Here is an 18582-nt window from a genome sequence, read left to right as displayed (position 1 = left end):
CTCTGTACATGCTTTACCAAAGACTACCCATAATGCAGCATTTAGGACACTCTTTTTTTACTAATAATAACCCACTTGAGTAATGCTCTGGTCTCCTTATATCTGATCATTCAAAGAGGGAAAATAATTTACAGCTCAGAAGGAAACCAAAATTAAAAGAAATAAAAATAAGTGTAGGTAGCAGACACTTATGTAACGTGGTCTATAACATTCCATAGCTGAGAAGGTTTATCATTTTGATTGGTTCTGGTGAAGCTTGCTCCTTTGTCAGAAAAGCAAAATGTGTGAATAGCCATTCACTTTTTAAAAGTGCAAGAACATCAAAAATGCAGCAGTACTTGTGGACTTAAGCACTGGAAAGCTTTTTGTTTGGTCTACTTGTGGCACACTTATTGTATACCTGCTGTTAACATGCCAGTATTTCCCTTCCTCCTCAAGATTACTGCACATAGAATGCAGCAAACAAGTCTATGTAGCCCCACAACCTGACCACATTTCAGCCTTTTTAGCTGATGAGTGACAGATTTTAAAGCATTCTCTTTTGTGGGTTGTTTGTTTTTTCTCTTTCAAATCCTAGAACTTTTCACATGGATAAACGATGTCAGAAAACTATGGAATAAACTTTCAAGAACTGCATCTCAGTTATAAAACAAACAAAAAAAAAGAGCAAATCTACAATGGTCTTACATGACACATTAAAGACAAGTCAATGAAACATATCTCAATGAAGGCAAGAAACAAAACAGCATTTTTTCCATGTTAGTCAAATGTAGTCACTTACTGAAGAAAGTACTTTTTAATACTGATGTTAAACTTTTCTTCTGTTCTGAACTAAAACATTTCCTACTTTTTAAAACCTGCAAAACCAACAGTGTAAAAGTCTTTCAAGTTAGTGCACTGCAAGTTGTTACAGTAAATCAGTTTCACATTTTTTATTGTGAAAATGCTTTCAAGTTTGCTCACATGCAAGACATTTTTTTGGAACAAATTAACAGGAAAAAACTCATACATCTGAATATGTAGTTTAATGCCAGTGGAAACATGCATTGTTGTTCAGGGCAACCAGGTGCAATATTGATATGCAACCTGACAAAGTCTCATCCCCTAGGACGAACTGATATCAGTTTTCTAACTTTCTCCTTTACTCCCTATCATGAAGAAAAGACCTTCAAAACATTCTGTGTCCTGTGGCTTCTTAACAACGCCAAGAGCATTTTTTACAGAGAAAGGAAAGTACAAAACACAATGATTAACATAAAAAAGTACAAAATACATTATTTACACGGGACAAAGCAACATTTCACTGAGTTATAACAACATATTAACTCACCTGCAGTGTTTCTATTTGTTTTCTGATACTGTTGTTAGATGGCATCTAAATAAAGCAATGTGAGACAGCAAAACATAACAAACATGAGAATGGGAGGCACATGCATGTTAGATGAAAAAAAGCACAAAAACAACAGATAGCTGTATACTAAGGACTCTATTCAGTAGAAATACTGTTTTTTCTGTAGCTGCAAAAAACGCTCCTGTACTTTCTCTCTCTGTAAGATGTGGTACAGAAACCAGAGTTCAACTTCACTCATGAATCAGTTTTCTGACAAATCTGATACAATTATTTCATCTAGATACTAGTCAGAAAAGCAGGCAAAGTGATTTTGCAATACTGGCTGGTGTTACTGTCTGCTGGACAAATTCAAGACACTTAGCCCTCCCGAGTTCAAAGCTACAAAGGCAGCCCAGCTAACACATGGATCAAGGTCAGAGCTGCATATGCCAAGGGACTCTATTTGGTAGCCTCCCGGTCCTAACCGACTCTTACTCCTCACTTATCTGTTATTTGCATTGGTCCAGGCCCAGAGCTATTTAAGCCTTCCTCATAGCAGTTAACAGCTTAATAGCAGGAAAGAAAAAGAAATCATGCCCTAGGCTGTTCTCTTTGAGAAAGGCTGGGATGTTTTCTCCACAGACTTAAGGCCGCTCTAAGGATAAGTAACTGGCACAGGAATGTGCTGAAACCAAATGCAAACAGTTTACAAGGACAATAAATCTTGCTAGATCAGGATTCAGAGTACCTTCAGGAGTGTTATCAAGGACAACCTAGCTGCCAAATGAAGTAAGTGCACTGAAATACCACAGGGTATGAACACAGTGCACTAGTTACTATGGAGAGACTGTCAAGGTGTGAGCTTTCATCCCACAGAAATGGGACATGGCTTAATTTTCCCCCAGTGAAATGTGGCCGCAGGGCATTCCTTGCCAGGCAAAAGAATGTACTTGGCAGTCATGATGGAATGAACTGAGCACCGTGACTTCACAGCCTGTGTCACCTCTTCTGTTTATGTTCATTGTCCAGCATCCCTGTGACAAAGCCCTGGTGTTATCACTGTTGCAATTCTTAACTTCTTTTGTTTCCTCCATGTCACGGGGCTAGATGAAACTTTTTAGCACTCCAAACTATTTCCCAGTAACTGTCTGCATTACTTCATTAAATAACATCAAAGATGCTAGAGATGATGGGTTTGGAATCTTGATTGTGTTTTACATACTTAATAACTGCAAATAAATAACTTTAGTGACTAGAAAATGAGGAAATAAAATGGGGAAAGGGAAACCTGAAAGACTAAACTGCTGTGAAATTCAGATTTATAAATTAATGAGATTACTTATTACAGATTGCATGCATTTAATTAGCTTGAGAAACAAAGGAACACGTTCATTCACAAGACACAGGAAGACAGTAAGATTAACCTCAGAAAGGTTTCTGCATAAGCTAGGCACCTCCCCACCCCCCAAAAAACAACAACGACCAAACCCTGTAGTATTTGATAGGCCAGATTAAAGCAACACTGAAAACATCCTAAGTAACTCATTGATGGCAAAGCATCAGGACACTGTGAATTCTGAGTTGCAGAAATTCATACACAAAATTTCTGCTGAATAGAGCCTTACAGTAAACGTGTTAAGCTGTTAGTAGTTAACAAAACTAAAAAAGATATATAAAATGCATGCCACCAGTTAAACTCACTGGCTTTTATAGTTTTAATACATCCATTACCAGCAATGGACATCATGCCAGAAAAAATGCAATTCCTAAATTGTAAGAACTTTTTAAAAAGCTTTAAAACAAAACCAAAAGAAGCCTCTGTAAGCAAAATAAACAACATAAAAATCCAGGCAAATATTGCAAGAGAATGTTAGATGAAAAATATGCAAAAACCCAACAAGCAACAGAAAAGTGTGAAAGATGTCATGAAAACAAAATGATCCTTAACAATCCAAGCAGCTAACCCTGTTTCCATTAGACTTCATGCTGGTTTATGTATTTTACTAATAAGGTTTGGAATCACCACCCATACCTAACCAGAATGAATATTGTGAAAGTCAATCAAAGAATTTATTAAAATCATCAAAATCAATACTTAGGCAAAATCATCAACTATGTTAATCAAAATTATGGAAAGAAACTGTACAACAATTAATACTGTAAGTAACTTTTGAAAAGAAATCCCCAATTTTAAAGCATCAGAATCTCTACATTTTATCAATCAACTTTTGTTTATGATGCTATCAACTGAAGCCACAAGGTTAAAGGGACACTGTAATTTTTACATGGAAAATACACATCACAAGCTGTAGACATTATTTATTTTCTGAACTACTGATTCATTTTCTGTCCTTTCAGTAAATGAAAAGAAGAGACAAATTATTTTCTCAAATGTAATCTTCACCAAAAAAATTACACTCTGTCCTTTCTCTAATAGATGACAGCACTTATTAGCAGATACTTCTGTAGATTTTACTCAACAAAACTGAAGGCCCCCATGAGGGAGATATCCATTTCCAGAATTACATAACATCATAAAGGGTTTAGTATTAATGGAGACTTAAGACATTATGATTTTTTTTTGATGACAGTGTCCTTTTAAATAGTTAAGTACTTCTATTTATTTGGCAGTAGGTGTCTGAGAACATATTGGAACAAACGCTACAGATTTGCAAGTTTCTGAATTGAAAAGGACTCTTACCTTTAGATGTGACAAACAGTTCTGCAGGAAAACGTGCCAGTTATTTAAAAAAAACTGTTTCTGACTGACACACAACAGGCAGGTGATCAATGGATACAAAGCCTATGAGTAGGGGGGAAAAAGAATCGATCAAATTGCTCTTAGCAGACCTCCCAAGTCTTGTACATCGAGAATGAGACAGAGCTGTTTCCTGTCTCAAGCTCTCACAGCAGCTAGGACTGGTCATCAGGTTAGCATTCTGCTGCAGCCTTTGCCCTGCACTAGGAGATGTCTGCTAGCCAGGAGTGGGTGTTGTAAGCTGTGTGCTGCTCATGGTATAGCACCAGGGGACCACGGTGGAGCTCATCTACCAAGGCCCGATCTCTAGCAAAGGCAGCCGGCACATCTCACCCTTCTTACAATATTCACTTTCCCTGCAATTATATGAGTCATTTCACAGGGTCTTCTGTGCTGGGAGAGGGAGCAGCCTTTGAGGGGAAAAAACTCAGTAAAAACTGAGGGAGGCTTGAGGTTGTCAGACATTTTACTGCTCCTCAAGATCTACTTTGATTAATCAAGATAAACTAGTTTGATAATGACTGTGAATATGCAGACTAGGATGATCTGGCTTTGCTTCTTTAACAGAAGATTTGTTATATGTCACAACCCTTAACAAAATACACAACAATTAATACCAATTCTGACTGCATATTATCTTGTTATGGAACAAAAATTAAAGAAAGAGGATAAATGGGTAAACTGTAATCTTGACATAACTACGTGTCTGACTTAATAAATAAAATTTAATTGTGAATACTATCATCAACTGTTATTATATGCCATGGGTGTAACTATATGTAACAATGTACATATGCTTTATATGCTTAAGTAAAGCTCACACATCTGTGTAGAGTCCCTGATACGAAGGAAGAATAAATGATATTAAATTCACATGCTTTTATTGAATAAGTCAATTTGAATGCCAAATTTAGCTCTGTATTTCCAGTAGAATAGCTAAACTTGAAATACAGCTGCTAAAATCAATAATTCCCGAATAATGCAATAAGAAGATATTTAAATCCTTGCTAAAATGTAGTCATGGGGGAAGAAATCTGTAGAGATTTCTATCAGAAAGAGGTATTAACATACTTTGGAAAAAGAATTGATTACACGTGGAGGGGGGAAAAACAAGCAGAACAAGACTACTTAATGGGCTGTTATTTTGCTGGAAAGTCTTAACTGCCACTTCTATCTTTTAATTAAACATGATTGATATATAAAGTCCCTGCACGTAAGTTCTTATCAGAAGAGACATCAGGTTAAATAACACAGTGCGAAAATGAACTAAAACAACTATCGATATCAAAACAATCTCACAAGTGAGATAACAGCATCATAGCTTGCACAAAGAAACAGATAAATATCAGAGCAAATTCAATATATGTAGCATTAATTGGACTGTGCTTGAACTGAAGAGTTGAGACTTAAATTAATACAGCTTTTAACTTAAGATAATGCATTAGCTTAAAAGCATATGATGAACAAAATGGAGAAGTTGAAATATTTCTTTAAAATACCAGCGAATGCTTCTTCCTTGAACTCAAGTCAAAGGTAGTCTGATAAAGCATCTCCACAAAATTTTTCAAACATGGCACATTCACTTCATTTTTAACAGCCTATTAAAACAAAAACAATGCACACATAAATTGATTTAAAATTTTATAAAGAAGGCATTTGAAACACGCATTAGAATGTTTATGAATTTAAGAGCACTCCAAAGTTAAATGTCATGTTAGCTAACAGTGTCAAACAGAAGCGTAATGAACCATCACCATCAGCTACACACGTTAAGAAACAACCAACCAACTACAAAACACTGTTTTAAAACTGTGGTCTGTACCCCATACTTAAAGAACAGAACGTGAAATATCTGCCACCATCTAACAAATAAAACTACACTGAAACCCTTTAAAAGCACAGTTTATTGCATTTCAAAAGTGATAACCATTACTTTCACCTTGTTCCCCTTTTTCAGTGCTCCCCTTTTCTTTCATATCCCCCAATTGTGAAATAGCAAAAGAAGTTTTAAATTTTAAATGACTTTTGTCACATTCCCAAATTATTTCTCTTTTGCTGTTGTTCAGATCTAAGTTGTTTGGTACTTCCCCTAGAGTCACATGATGAATTGGAGCCAGTTGTTGCCAATATCGCTTTTCTGCTTTGGGACATAACCTTGAGCTCATAGATCAACTTTAACTTTCCCTCTGTAAAATATTCACTCATCCATTACACCTGGAGGGTCCAAATCTGGTCGCATTTCTTAAAAGTGCCTGAATGACTCAGCGGGAGGAGGACAGTAACAAAGTCATAATGCTGAAATCCAACAGCTTACTCACTAGCGATTTTCTGTACCCAAGATAACAGCAAATCCAGATTCAGTTCTTCCACCTACTTGAAAAGATTCAAATGTGCATCTCACGTAGAGAATGACTAACCCTCTCAACTCTATTTCCACCTGGAATTGGGTTCTCAGCTTCTGTTTAAGAAGCGTCATTTATATGAAATGATTAAAGATTCAGTGAGTCAGAAAGAAAGATCAAGACTCCCTCACTGACTGCTGAAAGCACTGAGTCAGCCACTATTTGTAGGAAGAGATCCAAGGCTCATCACAGACACACACACCGCACAGCTGATGTGCATGCCTCTGTGACTATCACAAACCAGTTCTAATTCCAATGTGCCTCTGACTAATCAATAAATTTTTTTACTATTTAAATTACAGAATCACAGAATGACCCGGGTTGGAAGGGACCTCAAGGATCATGTAGTTTCAACCCCCCTGCCTGGCAGGGCCACCAAACATACACATTTACTAGATCAGGTTGCCCAGGGCCCCGTCCAACCTGGTCTTGAACACCTCCAAGGACGGGGCATCCACAACCTCCCTGGGCAGCCTGTTCCAGGGCCTAACCACTCTCCTAGTGAAGAACTTCCCCCTAACATCCAACCTAAATCTTCCCTCTTACAACTTAAAACCATTTCCCCGTGTCCTGCTATTGTCAGCCCTTTCGAAGACTTTACTCCCCTCCTGGGTCTAAGTTCCTTTCAAGTATTGAAAGGCTGCAACCTTCTCTTCTCCAGGCTGAAAATTACAATTTTATAAACTAAAAGTCATATTTACCAAAATGCTAAATACTTTCTCTATTCAACCCTCACCTGACCTGTCAAGCAACTACGCGAATCAAAATGACAAATGCATCTACCTCTCAGCAAGTTAGGTCATTCTTCTCTAGAAAAGAGAAGAAATATGCCCAGGTAAGACTAAAGACTAAAACTTCGGTCAGTAGACAGTTACTATCAATACCACATCTCTGTGGTAATGCCTTAAAATGAAATATCGTCTCCATTTTAATTTTTTTATTCTTTTACGACACAAAGGTAAGAAAACTAGAGGAGATAAACATATCCTTGCAGGTCATGACAAGACAAATACACTTCATAGAGAAAGTAGGGGTCGAAGATATTCTTCTATGCTAGATATTTTCTTCTTCCATAGGAGCTCACGCTCTCCCTACTTGACTGTAAAAATATTATGTACATCAGTTTCTTCTAGAAAGAACTTAGAGATTTCAGCTAGTAAAGAAAGTCAGTGGGATCTCTAAGTAAACAAAATATTAAATACATGAAATTTCAGTCCTTTAGAACAATTACAGTGTTCTAAACAGTGTTGTGATATAAGAGTCAAAAAAACAGTGTTAAAAAGACCTGAAAATACATGGGGAAACCAGCTAATCTGCAAATCATACCAACACACATCCCTTCAAAAGTTTATGCAGGTGTTCATAAGTAACTCAGTAGCATTTTTAAATACGAAAAAATGCAATATAACAAAGATTATTGGAAGCAATTTTATGAGGGCTCAACTGTGAAAATGGAAAATGGAGGGAGGAAAATAAAAGATACTTACAGCAGCCACAGGGATAAGAATTTCCACAAACAAACCAGCAAGTGCATGTTTTATGTCTTTATCTTTTACTTCCAGGAAGTACTGAGCACATTCCTTTGAGATGAAGAATTAAGAAAAGATATTGAAAAAAAGAAGAAAGACTTAGAAATGTCATTATGCCATAAGTCTTACCATAACACATCAATTACTAGTTCAGATTTTGAAAATAGCTGGTCTTACTTTCTGTGATAATAACAACTTTACTAAAGATTGGAAACTTTAAATACCTTTTGGCCAGGAACTAATACAAAGTTGAAAGGGGCACGTTTATTTTCTATTCACAATTTAAAAAACATGCATATTTTTCTTCTACGTACCAAAAATAAATGCTTATCTTACATGGAAATCACTATAAACTAATATTTTACGTTTTTATGTGCTCATTTGAATTCCCAAGGTGACTTTGACACAAAGATGCAAAATCAATTTTACAAAAGAATAAATATCCATACGCTTGTATGCACACTTCACTGTACAAAACTTGAAGGAAACTGAACTATCCACTCATGTGGTAGATTTCCCAGGACTAACGTCAAGATCCACAGTTGTTTAGCAGCTGAACAATTTTTCTATCCACAGTCAATAGAAGCAAAAAAAGATTTGAATTCTCCCTGAAAATGAAGTGTTTTTCAAACAGAAGTACTTCTTGGTACAGCTATTTAAAAAACGACATCTCAAGAAACTTCTTTTTCAACCTACTTTTATAAAGAAATAAAAATAGTAGATTGCTACCCATTTTCATTTCATCTCAAATGATTTCACGTATTACAAGTTAGCCACATTACTGTGACAACTCAGAATGGGTTTTCATTATGGTAGGTACTCATAAGCCATAGAGAAACAAATGATTCACACGTCTGAGAACTCTGAAACTAACAAAAACGATGAAGGATGACACATCTGAGTTAACTGATCACAGTAAGTACCATTGCACGTTCATGATCTAAACAATCAGTTTAATTCAGTTTGCTGTGACGTTTTGTTACCTGCATGAACTGAAATGATGCTTCAAAATCCTCCACAGGATACATCTTTACTCGAAAAAACTTCATTCCCATAATGAGACTGATAATGCTTTGAACTACATGGGGACTCTGTTCTTTTTGCCGCAGCTCTTTTAATTCAGTGACAAACTTCTTCCTAACAGCCTGAAACCTGAACAAGGGATATAAATTGCATTTATTTGCATTTTCTTTTACTTTTACATTAAGTCCTTAACTCAGAACTGATGTCTTTATTCTGTAATTGATATCAGCACCTACAGTAAACTGAAAACAAACAAGATGAACGCTAATACTTAAAAGCTTGGCATTTCAAGAGTGATTACTGCACTGGAATACACTTGTTAACAGAACAACTATTGACAGATAGTCAGCCTCTTTTCTCTGCACCTTCAAGTTGATTCAGTGTTGTACTAAAGTAAAGATTATTCCTTGATCTGTTCAATCCATTGCTCTGGAACATGAGGAACACACTTCAGCCTACACTATTTGTTACCAAGGCCACTAACAAATGTTGCTATATTATATGCTCTACAACCCTACTGTCTCTTTCCCCAGGAAGAGTCAGAGATTGAACTTACTTTGACTGAGCAAGAACCCCCGTCACTTCTGCATATAAGTCTGCAATAATATGCACATTCCCAGTGTTGGTTCCTGAATACCTAAAAGAAAGAAAGAAAAAAAGCAAAGCCAGGGAAAATGTTAAAATGCATCTTAAGTACACTTTTGTTCTTCTAAATTACAAGTGTGTTCGCAACTACAAACTCAAAGATGACATCCCATATCCTTGAACATAACCATAAAAACAACTAAATTCATAAATAAAGAACATAGGTGACATTTGGGCACAAACTGGACCACAGGAAGTTTCATCTGAACATGAGAATGAACTTCTTAACATTGAAAGTGACAGAGCTCTGGAACAGGCTGCCCAGTTGTGGAGTTGTGGAGTAGCTTTCTCTGGAGATATTTAAAACCTAACCAGACACTTCCCTTTGCAACCTGCTATAGAGAATCTATAGGGTTGGAGTAGATGATAGAATCACAGAATCACTCAGGTTGGAAAAGACCTTAAGGATCATCAAGTCCAACTGCAACCTAACCATACTACCCAAACTTTAACATTCCTCTACTAAATCAGTTACTCAGAGGTCTCTTCCAAACCCTATGACTCTGTGTAAAATAGCATTGTTCTGTTGATCAGACACACTTTGCACAGGAAGTTTACTATCGTTATCTAACCTCGATCCTCTTTACTGGATCTGGTTGGCTATGTAAACCATTCTATGCAAAATTAGCTCTATTATTATTACATCTAACAAAGCTGTGCTCTTTCAAGATATGTGTTCAGTTTTAAATCGTCAATCATTGCTCATTTACAATATTATCACCAATGTGTTACGTGTGAAGTAATCAAATGAGAACAATTACCACAATGAAGCACAGGCTGAAAATACATTCAAAACATTTTATATTATGCAGATGAAACTTACCCTTCCTTATGTTTAAAGTGCTTAAAAGCCAAGTTTAGAACTTCATGTACTAAAGGATCTGGCACTGGATGAACAGGTATCTGAAATAAAAGTGTTATGTAAGTAACTATGCACATATGTGTGTGGATGTATGTATGAATTTCATAAACAGGACTGTGAGGTGCCCTAAAGAAATATTTCCTATTCTCATCAGAGCACAAATCCTCTGCTGGCACATGAGGCCAATTTCATTCTGCAAGATATGAACATTTACACAATCTAAGATCTTAAAATTAAAACAATACTGGCAACCATATAAGAGTTGCTGCAAATGCAAATAGACAAAACAATAAATCTTCCTAACATTAAGTAATAATTAGGTGACAAAATCATGCACTTTTAAGAGGTCCTTTTTAAAAACAAAATATCAGTGGTTCTCTAACACCACTACCACCCTCGGTTTCAAAAGGAAACAGCTGACTGAAAAACACAAATCTATTTTTAAAATACATAAAAACTTAAAAGGCTACAAAAAAAAAAAGAAGCACTTGTTGCTTGAGAATTTCATACTCTTCTGTGTAAATAAAGCTATTTATTCAAGAATTTCTGGTTACTGGAACAGGCTGTTTACATGGATATATAATGCAATGAGTAATACTCAGTCATTTAAGTAAGATTTTTGTTCCTACACAGGTCATGCCCGTAACCCTCTCTCCAGTTGCTCTGCACTTATCACAGAAGAGGCTGGATCATAACCCTTGCATGCTATATACGCAGTTGCTAAGAATTAAACAATGACAGGGCTTCCAGGAAGACAGGAAGGATTAAATGCAAATGTAAATATGTTTACTGAAAAAAAGGTATCCTTTCCACACTTTTACTGCCTAAATGCAAAATACATTACACGCAGAACATACTTCCTTCAGATAACCTGTAAGACTACACTAAACGAAGGATTCTCTGTGGCATAGATTGGTTCAGTGGCCAACCGATGTTCCTTCCCAGAGAAAAAATACCCTTAGCAGGGCTCTTCAGAAAGAAAATTTGGTGGACATAAAGCAGATAGTACCTCTAACTGTGCAGAGAGAATCCTGACCCTTAGTTTGCAGAGGTGATCTGGGCTAAGAACTTCAGCGGAATTTAAAGATCAAACAAAATAATGCAAAATACAAAATAATGAGCATCTAGACCAGTAGACACGTAAATGGCTGTTTGCTGGGTTTCTACAGATGATTGAGAAAGGGATTTTAGACAAATAATTTATCTAACAGAAGCAATACGGCCAAAACACTGAGATAATTCCACATTTAGAAGTTCAAGATCAGATACAGAGAATCTCCACTAAAGAGAAAGTAACCATCAAAACTATGTCAGAACTTCAGATCAGAACTTTCTTCCCTGTTTCAAAAGGCTGATGAATAAGCACTGAATTAGTTGACTACAGAAAAAACACTTAGCCAGATTACACACGTAAAAGGTACAACAAGAGAAGTAACTGAGGCTCAGGAGTAACTCAGGAGTATCCCTTTAGATGACTGGTTGGTTTCGCAGTGAAGGATTGACAACTCTGAATTCTGTTTCACTATTTTCATTTCTCCCTGTACCACAAACTTGCCATACACAACCATATAAGAACAATTTTCCTACAAATTACCTGCAAACTAAGCCATACTCCATTTTTTACTTAATACAAAAAGCCAATTAATTTTCATATACCTACACATAAAAGATACAAAATATATGAGCAGACTTCCTGCTTCAACTGCTTAACTCTGCTTTCAAATATTACATTATTTTTCCCCTGACAAATATATAAGGAAAAAGGCTGTTACTTGAAGCCAAACTCTGCTATCTTATGCATCTAACAACGCAAATTTTATATTAACAAAACTTGTGCATGTGTTACATTAGTGAAAGCTAAATAAATACATATCCTTTCCAGTTTAAAGAAATGTGACATTTTGATCTTACTATTCAACAACCTCACACCGCATTTCAGAAGAGTCTAACTGCACAAAAGGTGCTGAGTGTGAATAAAACATTATTTTTGTGACCTTACTTTTTATACTGCACTAGCAGTTTTGTCTAAGCAGATCCAAGAAATGAACTGAGATAAGGCAAGGCATTATTACCACCTTACTTCTGCTGATCATACATATGCTCCAGTTTTCTATATAAAATTTTAGAGGTGACTAAAACTGGGATGAAAAAATAATTAAGATAAATATGTCAAAGAGCTTACCTGTTTTAGAACCTCTATTAAAACTAAACAAAAAATGAAATCTACAGCTAAATCCCTCCTTTCAAGTAGATAGTCTCTTTCACGTTGTTGGTCATCCCTAAAATAAATAATAATAAAAAAAAATAAACCATCAAGAACATACATATCATATACAACTAATCACAAATATTACAGAGGAGTGCACATATCTTCCATGCAATCATAGTCAAACACATGTTTAAATGCTTAGAAAGACTTTATAGTTTGGTGCAGCACTAAGATCCCAAACCCTCTTGAAATCAAAAAAATGCCCAAAGTTGACAAACTAGCTTGAAGTAATCAGAATCCAACTTCCTTCTTTGTATAACCCACAACATTATTAAATTACTTCTTGGATATCATCTGCACAGTTAAATGCAACATTTCAAAACACCTTCCTCTGCAGATTTAGCCAGTGATAGATCGAAATACAAAATGTTTGTCAAAAAATAAACAGACAAACAAAAAAACACCAAACACAAAGTACACTTACATTTTCTTAGAAGACATGCAAAAATTAAGCAGACTTCTGCAAGGAAACTCTTACCCCTTTGATTTTGTACTAGATCGAGGTCTGTATTCATAGGATTCATCTTCTGTTCCATTTTGACGCCTGTACCAGTCAAACAAGGTGCGTAACAAGGAGGGGAGACAGTGCTCTGCTACTGAGCTCATAGAGCTTATCAACTGAAAATAAATAAGAAAAATTGTTTGCCACGACAAAGCAATCAGATTTAAGTATATACCTGATGTGAAACTTGAATTATCTGCATTTCTTTTAACTTAACCTAACAGAACTTTTCTGTGCCCAAGTGTGGAGGGAGAAGAATGTCTGCAGAAGGATGGCATCAAGCAGCTACAAGCCCCAGCCAGAAGACAGTTGGGGAGCCAGTCAGTCCCTAGAACCATGGCTGGGAAAGGAAAGTTACCACATTGTTCTCAAATGCCACACACTGATTACCTCTTGCATCTTTCAAGTGAGGGATTTTGATGGAAGCCATCCTCTTGCTATAACTTACCTATTTCTCACTATTCAATCCTCCAGAAACCTAAGATCATGTCAGTATTAAAATTTATTTGCCCTCATTTAAGGCATCCTGCTTTTTCAGTTTTGGGAAAGGGATGGGAAGAAGTTAACCATAAGGAAACTCCAGAACAATCTCTCAACTATCAGAAAACTTTACTCAACTAGTTATCCACATCATGGGAACTAAGCACCATTCCTGACTCTCTGAAAAAAAAAAAAATTCTGTATCACTATTTCAGAAGTTGTATGCCTTATAGTTTTCTGCACTTGCTTTATTCGCAAAATCAATATGTAACTTAATAAGCAATACTTGTGATTAATAAAAATATCTTGAGAAAGACTTCGAGGGGTAAATTGTAGAAAAAATAAATAATACTGCTGATCTGCAGATTTCCTTAGATGATCCCTACGATTCAGATCATTTTGTTCCTGGTTAGCTTTAAAACAAGATACTGAAGCTATAAAGGTAAGCTACATCCTCCCTAAACCATTTTCCCTGCTTGTGAGTTAACTTTCACTTTGAAGACAAGAGCCTCAGAACATTTTAGATAAGAAACAATTAGAAGCCTACATAAGACTCACTGAGGGAAGGGGTCCTGGAAAATAAACTTATGCATCAAATGTCATATGCCAGTATATGTTTCCCTTTTGGAAGGAAGGAAAAGAAAGAGGTGCATGGATAGCTCTTAACTGAACAGCAATCAGGTCCACTGACTTAGTACTATATCAAAGGAATAATAGAAGCTTAAAAAAAGTCCAGTAACAAGAAATACAAACAGAACGTTGCAATTCATACAGAAAGAGGCTACTCAAAAACATTAATAGGAGCCCGTAATTAATGGGGCACCATCACAAAGCTGCCCCTCCATAGCAAGGAAGTGGTCACAGGACAAAAATGTGTCTGTGTTACGAAAGAAGCATAGACAATAAACATGAATAAATTCAGCAGTTATTCCAGGTGAAGTTCAGTTAACCAAGTGAAACATAATAGCTTTACAGTGAGATTATATACCCAGGAAAGAATGAAGTTACACCCTGAATCTGCCTTCTGTTATAGAATCAGAGAGCATTAAGTAACTGGAATTAACATTATTTGCTTGTAAAAGCCAAACACCCAAACACTGAAAGACGAAGCAATTTAGGCGTAAGCTACTCAAAGCTCATAGCAGGAATACACAGTCTTTTTGTCCAAACATGTTCAGCACGTTACCTTCAGCAATTTTCACTGTCATTTTCATACAACCTACAAGTTCCTTATCATGGAAAATCATGGAAAATAAAGGTGTTGGTTTTTGTTTTTTGCTTCTCCTCTATGCTCGTTTCTAACAACTCTAGGCCTAAGTCTTCTAAAGGCAACTCAGGCACTCCAATAGAGATGTTATAACCCACCCCTACACTGTGCAGCAGAAAGACAGGCCACCTTAATCCTAGATGAGCTGCCTTCAATTGCACGCCTCCTACCTGATCAAACTGGAGATCTTCACCTCTTTGTAGAGATCTGGACAGGAGCTTTTCCTGGAAGAAAAGTAAAAAGAATATGAACTTTGTATTGCAATTCACCAAAGATAAGATTATTTCTATTTCAGTTATATCAAAGAACAAAGAAATAACATTTAATGTGAATACCTGCATTATTTTTCAGCTAAAGCTGTTTCTGAAGATGGGATGTGCTCACAAAAGGAAGTGAACAGAGATCCAAAATTAGTAGTAAAAATACTAATTGTTAATAATACTGACATACAGAAAACCTCAAGCACCTCTCCCCAGCAGCAGACCCCACAGCAGTGTGCTTAATGGAGTCAACTGGCAAGGTTGGCAAGGTGGGCTGGGCTGGGGAGAAAAAGCCATTCCCCTCCGAGCTCACAGTCAGTGATCAATTGCTCAGTCCATCGCCAGCCTGCTCTTTCTCTGAACAGCAAATGGAAAGAGCTAGAAACCAAGTCCTGGTCAAGGAGTATGTCAATAATAACTTCCTTCATAAGGTACAGAAAATGCAGTATTAATGGGATTTAATTACAATATTTCATTGTTACCTGTACCATAAAACATACTGCTCTGTTAAAAGCAAAATTCAATTATATTCATGACAAAATAATTCAGTGTGAATTAAAGCATTGTGGGAAATGAAACTAAACACTCAAGAACTATAATAAGTACAGCTACAAGAAAATACAATTTTTGACAAGTCTCTTTCTAGGATACCTGGAAAGTTGGTTTTTTTTAAAGGCTAAGTCCCAGGTATAGGTTCTGAGGGCCAGTGATGTACAGACTGGCTTGCTAAACCATACACCCAAGTGCCAGAATAACAGCCTTAAGTGCATACTAAGAAGTAGTAAGACATGTAAGGACACAGTGAGCATTCCCAACTAATTACAGGCACACTGAGGTACTTTTCACTTCATTCTACATAAACCAGAAATCCCTCTGCCTTTGACAAGGAGAGCAGAAGTAGTGGATGTAAGCAGTTAGAGGAGCCTGCGGCAGGTGAACTCAGGGATTACACAGCCCAGCAGCAGCCACCAGGTGGGACACCGCAGCAGCGCGCAGCTCTCAGCACCTTGCCAGAGCTCAGCAGCAGTGCACCACTCACAAACAGCAACTGCTCAGCAGCCTGGCATGGGGCAACACCCTTCTGCCATGCTGCTGATGGAAATTTACAAAGCCAGCACCGCTTGGCCTTTAACTCCCTCAAGACCAAAGCAGACAGATTACACGGGAAATGGAGCAGGACTGGGGTTGGGTGTACCAAGATCAGTATTAAAGCCGGCTATTTATTTTACCTCATCTTAATTGTGATCTTGAAAATTAGACTCAATTTCTGCCATTTTCTGCTCCAACTGCAGCTGTACCCTATTAAGCCACAACTAGTGTCTCTCACCACTACTGCAGCTCTCTAAAACCTACTCTGACACCTACTGAGAATTCAGATCAACTTCACTTTCTCTGATTCAGAAAACCCCTGTTCATATGGACTATTTGACTGCCTAAATTGAACCCTGTCCTTAACTTAACCCTGTCTCAAGTATGTTTTAAATAAAACATTTTTAAAAGGTGGTTTCAGGAAAATGCATTTAATACTCTCCAGTATTTCTGTTCATTAACTGATGCTGAAGCAAGAAGGAACAAGTTTCAGATACCAACCAACACTGCACAAATAACTGTAATCGCATCGATTGCATGAGAAATGTTCCACCCTATATAAACATTGTATACTGCTGAATGAGCTGAAGGAAAATTAACTGGAAAATTATTTCCTGAGAAGAAGTGGACTTTCCTATCGAGTGGAGAGGTGACCTTCCTATAAAACAACTTGTAGAGCTGAGGTTCCTTCAGACTCCCTGTGACACAGTGCCTGGCATGCCACATTTTCACTACAGTCCTGCAGGACTATTAAAAAGATGAACAAACACTGAGGTTATTATATCCCATTGAATGTGCCTAAAACCAGAAATATCTGAACAAAAGAACACACACAGACACACACACAGACACACACACACAAAGTGAAATGATCCAGAAATCTTTAGACAAAAAAGCCCATGTCAACAGATAGCACACTATTTTAAGGTATTTCTAAAAATATAGTTGTTTTTTTTTCCCTCCATCACCATAGCTGCATACCAAACAAACGTGACATGGCCAAATAGCGCTCTATCACCCAGTCACAGGTTTATCAAGGCCTTTGATTTATTTGCATGGCTCTAAAGTTTATTTTCTTTCAAAGTGTTTTTCTGACACTGCTTTGCCATTGACCCCTTCTGTCTCACGTGAAATACAAAAATCTATCCAACAGCATGAAGAAAAGGTCTGGGAACTCTCACTGAATTCATAATTTAAGATTTATCTTTCAAGCTTCCTGAAGTTCAGGGAGAGATAGTAGCAAAAGGTCTGTATCTTTCACAAGAGAAATGAAACAAACCCACTACTGAGTTACCCAAAGAGCAGTTTGCATCTGCTGAAAGCAGAAATGTCAACATATGGCAGGCAGCAATGACCAGGATGTAGACGTGCGCGCGTTGTGCAAACAGTGGTGCTGGTAGAAACAGGTTCCACCCGTTGGCCTCACTCCAGTGCTCCCCAGTGCTTCCCAGAAGCCTGCGCACCTTGGCATGGCAGTGGAGCTGCTCAGGTACGACAGCTAAGTTTGCACACTTGCTTCTCTCATCCTTCCCTTGCAAATGCCCATTAGTACCCACACAGATCTGTTTCACAATTGGGGAAAGTTGTTTTCATGCCTCTCAGTTATCTTTTCTCAGCTGCAGAACTACCAACACTAACAAAACACTAATCTTATTTGAGTCCCTTCTCTTTTAAAATGAAATACTGACACAAAAGACATAAATCAATGAAGAGCAATATTACACAGAGCATTGTAAGAAACTTCACAACCAGAGAAACCACTTAGTTGCTTTTGGGAATCACAACTCAGCTCCTGAATGAGCAGCATCCTGCCTTCCCTGCCCCAAAGTGACTGTTTTCCATCCACTTCTGCTGCCCTGCTGGCATGGGCAACTTTAAATTTTAAGTGCTTAGCTTCTAAGTTATTGGCTCCAAACACCATCCAACAGCCTGGCTCCATCTAACAAATTAAAGATTTATGTAACAGATATATATGTTCTCCACATAAACTTCATTATTTGCAGCCACGTCATCTGACAAACCAAAACAAACTAAAATAGCGAGGGGCTTTCTTCTCTTCCTGCAGAATCTTTTCTCCAATCTCAGGTACAACACTCCATTGCCCCTTCAGACTTTATCATCACAATGCATTTTGTTCTAATCAATTTTAAAATCTAGCACACGAAC

At 37.1% G+C, this 18582-nt stretch overlaps 1 protein-coding gene across 12 annotated transcripts in view; it reads right to left on the bottom strand.

The window, feature by feature from the left end:
- FRYL (FRY like transcription coactivator) overlaps positions 1-18582 on the bottom strand; it is a 140098-nt gene that overhangs the window by 61180 nt on the left and 60336 nt on the right. For 7 of the 12 annotated variants that reach the window (XM_032444335.1, XM_032444329.1, XM_032444330.1 and 4 more), the window contains 10 exons: positions 15238-15291; positions 13297-13436; positions 12732-12828; positions 10511-10590; positions 9599-9679; positions 9003-9171; positions 7978-8070; positions 5588-5686; positions 4032-4133; positions 1331-1375 (listed from right to left, as the gene is read on the bottom strand). In XM_032444335.1, coding sequence (XP_032300226.1) covers positions 1331-1375; positions 4032-4133; positions 5588-5686; positions 7978-8070; positions 9003-9171; positions 9599-9679; positions 10511-10590; positions 12732-12828; positions 13297-13436; positions 15238-15291 — 960 coding nt within the window. The remainder of the gene's footprint in view (positions 1-1330; positions 1376-4031; positions 4134-5587; positions 5687-7977; positions 8071-9002; positions 9172-9598; positions 9680-10510; positions 10591-12731; positions 12829-13296; positions 13437-15237; positions 15292-18582) is intronic. The other 5 variants (XM_032444332.1, XM_015862158.2, XM_032444336.1 and 2 more) reach the window with 1 other exon arrangement.

This window comes from Coturnix japonica, chromosome 4 (assembly GCF_001577835.2).
Source record: "Coturnix japonica isolate 7356 chromosome 4, Coturnix japonica 2.1, whole genome shotgun sequence".
In the NCBI taxonomy this organism is placed as follows: Eukaryota; Metazoa; Chordata; class Aves; order Galliformes; family Phasianidae; genus Coturnix; species Coturnix japonica.
This window is presented reverse-complemented; position numbering and strand designations above follow the sequence as displayed.